This window comes from Pelobates fuscus, chromosome 1 (genome assembly GCF_036172605.1).
Source record: "Pelobates fuscus isolate aPelFus1 chromosome 1, aPelFus1.pri, whole genome shotgun sequence".
Taxonomy (NCBI): Eukaryota; Metazoa; Chordata; class Amphibia; order Anura; family Pelobatidae; genus Pelobates; species Pelobates fuscus.
The window spans coordinates 473,299,793-473,306,341 of NC_086317.1; the positions used below are offsets into that span (position 1 = coordinate 473,299,793).

The 6,549-nt window shown below is 43.4% G+C and overlaps 1 protein-coding gene across 1 annotated transcript in view; it reads right to left on the reverse strand.

The window, feature by feature from the left end:
• LOC134585546 (serine/threonine-protein kinase N2-like) overlaps positions 1 to 609 on the reverse strand; it is a 72,277-nt gene extending 71,668 nt beyond the window's left edge. Inside the window, exon 1 of the mRNA XM_063440981.1 lies at positions 427 to 609. Within this exon, the coding sequence (XP_063297051.1) occupies positions 427 to 609 (183 nt within the window). The remainder of the gene's footprint in view (positions 1 to 426) is intronic.
• Positions 610 to 6,549: the final 5,940 nt, after the last annotated feature.

Genomic DNA, 6,549 nt, shown 5'->3' on the forward strand with positions numbered 1-6,549 from the left:
TTTCTGCCCTTTATGGATTAAAAGCAGACTCTGCATCAACTATGTAATTTTCCATGGGAGTTTTGCCATGGATCCCCCTCTAGCATGCCACAGTCCAGGTGTTAGTCCCCTTGAAACAACTTTTCCATCACTTTTGTGGCCAGAAAGAGTCCCTGTTGGTTTTAAAATTCGCCTGCCCATTGAAGTCAATGGCGGTTCGCGCGGTTCGCGCGGTTCGCCGGTTCGCGAACATTTGCGGAACTTCGCGTTCGCCGCTCGCGAACCGAAAATTTCGGGTTCGCGACAACACTACATATAGTGTGTGTAGTGTATGCAGTGTGTGTATAGTGTATGTAAATTGTGCATGTAGTGTGTGTTTTAATGGGGGAGAGCAGTTTTTTTGTTTTAGTTTTTTGTTACTTTCTTTCTTCCCTCCATATCTCTTACCTGTGGGTATGGAGCGAGGATTCTTAATCCCCTGGTGGTCCGGTGGTCCGGTGGTCCAGAACTGTAATCTCCACTCCAGCAGCTGCAGGTACTGTTCTCTCCTCCCACGAGCTGAGAGAGTGCGGTTGTTGGGTTGCCACGGCAATGTTCCGGCTTGCTTTGCATGCCGCAGAGTGTTGCCATGGTAAGCCGCAGCAATGCTCTCGCGGCTTGAGGAAGAAGCGAACAGTACCTGATGTAGATTAATTTAGAAATAAACAAATATGTTTAAATGTCTATCTGTTCCTGTCCAAATCTGAGATGATTAAATTGCGTATACGCAGAAGTAAGTTCACACTGACACATGCAGTTCAGGTTAAAAATAACTTCAGAAAATTTAATGGCATCTGGCAAAAAACAGGCTTGCAAGCCCTTATAAGAGCAGAATTACATCATCATTGAAAATCAAGATTACAGCAAATAGACATCATTAATTGGATTAAATGTTAAGTGGCTATGTCAATGTCCACCCATCAATATTATTAATTGGCTCAGGGATTTGAGTGACTAGTGGGGCATCCTCCCATCATGGGATGTCGTAATTTCTGACCAGGATTCAGTCGCCATTGCTCTTTAGCACGAGGCTTTACTCGATGGGAGGGGGAATCTGGCAGCTAGCCATTTTGAGTACTTGGCATGGTTTTTGGGCAGTTAGTGATGTCAGACTCGTGATCAGGCTCAGGGTTCTTTTATGAATAGAACATTTCATTAGGCAAGCTTCTCACGGCCTTCAGATTATACTATGTTGCAAATTAAAGGAGATTCAGCAATTCCGGGGTTAGTCATGTCTTTATAGAAAATACAGTCTCTATTCATTATACTAAATGCTGTTAGGAAATTCTGTCATGTAATGTGGACAAAATGGAGGGTCTGTCATGGTGATGTGGGTTAAAATTGAGTTAGTACAATAATTCAATACAGGTTCAATAAAGATTTTTCAATAATTCTACATCAGTCCCCCCTATAAAATGTTAGATTCTAAAAGATAAACTTTATTGGTTAGTTCCAGAAGACATGTTAGCCCAAAGGCACAAAACCCTATGAAGTAACGGTTCTTAAAGTCTTCTTAGTTCTTCAGAGGGACATCATAAAATAGACAAGCTTACATTACCATATGGACCTGTGTTATCTGGAGTATAGGCACAACAAGTCATGGTGACAGGTAAACGTTGTTGGTTGCAATAGATATAATAAATGCAAATCAAAATATTATTATTAGCAGTGACGGTTTGGAAAATGGACTCAAACTTTCCTTTAACTGCAAAATTATCTGATACCCCCCTTGGCACACCTATGGCATCAATATATATATAGAAGGCGTATGCCTGAAGTTGTGGGAGGGATTTTATGCCTATTTAAACCCAGCAAACCCCCTTACTCACCTGTCTTCGACGATTTCGGAAATTCCCGCCTTCATTTCCGCTTTGCAGACCTCTGACGTCAGTCTGCCGCGACGCTTGTACACAGCCCGCCGGTTTCGTGAGTATTTTCACTCGAACGGTAGCCTCCCGACAGTTTTTCGTCCTAACTGTAAGTACATTCAATATTCTTCGCTATGAGTATTCGTTTTCTGCACATCATTCGGCGGTATGGTTCATTTGCCGTAATAGGGGAAATACCTCTCGCAATAGTTCATCATTCGTCAGTTCTCACAGACTCGGCCGCTAACTGTTTCCAGGTTAAACTCGGCAAGTTGACGTTTTTTTTTTTTGCAAATAAATTCGTACTCCCTGGAGAACGTTGTGCGAGCCCATTCTACTCTCTGTGCCGCATTTGAATTAATTCCTGGCCGTATTCTGCATGTAACATAGCAAGCTGTGTACGTTGAAGTTCGTAGCGGTATACATTTTATCACGCGAGCTGGGCATTGGTAACAGTTACTGATAACGGATCCAGAGGCTGCTCTGAATGCACGTTTGGGTCAGTAGTCTGTGTCCCAAGTGCAGCGGAAGACGAGTGTGGGTCACTGGGCTCCCAGGGGAGCCTGTGTATGAGAGCTGCCTAGTCTGGGTCCCTGACACGACTTCATATGCAACTCGTCTAACCTAATCCTGCAGCAGTTAGCGGGAATGTCCGAGCGTGTACTGCTGCTCTGACTTCACTCCTGCGGTTGTTCTGCTGCTAGGGGTATTTGTGTAGGGTTTGGGGTGGCCGTTTCTTTTAATTTAAGACAGTCATTCAGTAGCCCGTTTTGCTGCAATGTCTCTCCCTCACTGTTTTTGATACATCCCATGTCTCTTTCTCACTGTTTTCGATCCCACCCCCCCACCCCCCCAATTCATCGTCTTTTAGGCTTTTAATTATCCAACAGCTTGGAATGTTACTGCATTCATTTAACTTGAGCAGTTATACAGCGCTCTTCTAATTAGCAGAGTTTTTTACGAAAATTTCTTTTATTTCTGGTTATCACAAATATATACATATGATTCTTACAATTCACAGCAGCTCTAATCCACTTTCAGACCCGAGAACAGCCTAATGTTGCTCTGAGCACATCACTAGTTCTGCATTTACGGTGGAAAATATTAGTAACTCAGCTGCAGGAAAGAATATCAGCAGTACAGGTAGCAGAAATGAATGTGAGGCCTCAAGAGAAATAAGTTGCAAAGTTATGATGGTGCGTAGGATGAGCCTTCAAGGTCATTAAACCGCATTACCTAGCCAACAGGGCTGCAGGTAATTTGTCAAATTCAGTTTATCAACCCATTTACTGTCATTTCACAGGAAATGTATTAACCCTTACAGTGCTGGTAATATTTCTAAAATAATTTACATGAAGTTGAAATGATTAATCCTGTCAAGCATTATACATTTTAGATAGGGAATAAGTCACCATGCTCTCAAGGTCCAAATACGTTTGGAGAATATTAAAAGTGAATTTGAGTAGGTATGAAAGTCAGATGTCTTAAAATTAAATGGGTAGGGCACTCTCTAGGTCATCATTGTTATTGGTCGTCCTCAGTATAATCGCAGATGCTCTGACTGTTATGCACACCTTACATTCATCGGCACGCACTTGTAGACACACAGCTTTGCATACTCGTCAATTACGCGCATTACATTACTTACCTATTTAATGATCCTAACATATTCAGCGTTGCATTAAGTCCTATCATTGTCTGATTACCTCGCCTTGTACACCTGCACAGGCAGGCACATGTGTTACTAGTCGAGTGCATGTAGGTTGGTACTGCAGTTCTGGTGAACAAGCCTCAGCACAGGCAGGTACGCGTTTTAACGGTACCATGAACGAGATCTGAAAAAATAAAATAAATATATATATATATAGATGAATGAACTCGTATTACATTGCACAACAAGGCCACGATATGGCACCACGGGCCCCGAGGGCCATGCTTACGATTCATACACACATTCTAGTTCATACCCGACCATCTGGACCCCGACATGCTCACAGGGCGCTCCAGTTTCGGTCAAGCTGTATGATCCTAACTCATTACCACCCACGTTTCGTTCCGTGGCATGTCCTCTTTCACTAACTGAACTTCCCTCTTAGTTAGCAACGGCTGGCTGTCATGTTCCTAGGTGTCCACTAGTTATTATTCCCCCTGGCTTCTTTGCCTTAGGTTAGTGGTCCCGCGAGGCCAACACCCATCCTCATACTTGGAGGTACTACGCCCCTCTGGCCAAATCATAGCTAGCTGCCTCGCATTGTGGCATAGACAGGGCCTCATCTGTCACTCCCATTCTATCTTATGTTTAACTGTCACCGAGAGGCCGACACCCCGCCACAACGTTCAGTGGCCACGCTACCCCCTCGCGCCAACGCATAGATAGAGCCTCTCAAGCCGCTTGGCAAATAGCAGGGCCTCACCTGTCACCAACCTAGAGTAATCGATTTGCCGCATTGCGGCACTAGCTAGTCAGCCAGCACGCACACACACACACTCACTCTTGCACTCCTAGTAAGCTGGGGGAGGGGCGGCATACTACAGACCCGTCGCACATAATCACTATGTTTTAGTTCCAATAACCAAATCAGGTATCCTAGCGCTTTTATTTCCCGCTTTAGTTTCGTTTGTGAGTTAATTACTCTTACAGTTATACAAACAGTATGGCAGACCTATCATACAAGGCTAATCCTAAGCGTTCAATACTTCGTCACTTACGGGCTAAGGGTCTGCTTGGTACTTAGATATAGCAGTACAAGATACCCAAATATGTATATATATATATATATATATTACCCCAACTTGTCACTCGCTGGTGATCCTGTCATACCACATACACTACGTACCCAGGTCAAGCTAGTGGTAGCCGAGGCCTGCGGTTCCTCCCACAATTTGTTTCAGGCATTTTGTCTTACACATATTCAGTTTAATACGTATGTTGGGGCTCGCGTTACCTTTACGTTTCGTGTTGTACAGGTTAGGCCTTGTATTGGACCATCGTCAGGTCCGCGAGACGCTTACGTACATACCGTGACTGCTTCCGGATTCATGCATTACAGATATACTGTTCATTACATTGCAACCCATTGGGGGACGTTTAGTACGTGGAGTTCTAAATTACCATATGTTGTCTCATACTATCACTTATTATCACGTCGACGTCAGTCATACAAGCAATGCAGGATAAGCGTTAGCAATCTAATAAGTCTGTGTAAACAGAGTTCCCACTGGTTTCATATCAAACATCGTGGCATCACTCTGCCTTCATTACGACCGTATGAATTCCATTCAAATCCTTAAACAACTAATAGGGACTTGTCTACACGCTTGACATTCACAGGGTCCTCCATGCGCATTCGATTCATTCATCATGCATTTAACGTTGCACTCGTTTCACTTTGTTTAAGTTCAAGAAGTCCATCAGGACTTACTTTCGGTCATACTACATGTTTCGGTTTAAGAAGTAACACCATTAGTATCATATAATACAAACTTTTACGATCCCAAGCCTACCAAGTAATTATTATAGGGTACTTACTATTCGATCACATATCATCTTTAAATTCAAACTCCGATCAAAGCTCCTTTTCAGGTTCCTCTCTTGGGCCCACATTTCCCTACGGTGACTCACGGCTTTGCATTTTATTATTCGGTCGCAATCACAACAATTTCATTCGGTGCCTGTTACAGTCCTTTTTCGCTGTGGTTCATGTCAGTTAGTCACAAGTGTAGGGTTAACGCTCATCCACAAGAGGTTATCACCCTGCTGCGCGTAGTTAGTACAAGTCCACATGGCCCAATTCATAGGTGGGCCTCTCTCAAACACAGGGCTAATGGCACGGCCTCAACTCTCATGGGATAGTCCTTATCTACGCCTCTTAGTTCCCGTTGGCTAGCAGCTCTACCACACGAGATATTCAATGGGCATATGAGTTTGCATAATTAATACATATTACGTTTCCTCCCTCCTCACAGCGTGCTACAAGAAATTGCTCCAGGTAACGTACTATCTTTATTTAACACTAACCCTGTCATCTCAAGTCTCCTGCAGTACCCCCCGCCTTAGCCACTTCCGGAGTCCTGAAGTCGGACCTTGCTTAAACGTAACGGTTAAGCTAGAAGAACACGCAGTCCAGAAATCCTCTACAGGTCAATAAAGGTTTAAATCATGCCTTAAGTATGAGGTTTCCGCAGGTAAGATTTGTCTACTAATACTATGCAAACGTACTCTACAGCTTACGATACGGGTAAGTATTGTATATGATTCATGATAATATGTGCGTTCCAATGTAAATGGTTGCTTGTACAATTTTGCCACATCTCTCAAACTATTCATGCTATACATTCGCTCCTTGTTAAGTAGTCTTGGCCTCAATCCAATTTCCTTCTCGGGACATTCATTCCGTATTGGGGCCGCCACTGCAGCCTCAAGTTGTCATGTTCCAACTCATGTTAGGGAGAGGATGGGATGCTGGAAATCCTAGGCATGCAACCGGTACATTCCAAATCCAGAGAAGGAAATCAGGCTCATTTTTTCTGTAATATGTCTAAATAATGTTGTTATGATAAATAAATGTTACATACTTTTTGGCCCTCTTTTGCAGGCCTAACCTCGCGTCGGTTTCGGCACACCTCAACCGACTCTTATTTATAATAAACTACACACACTTTA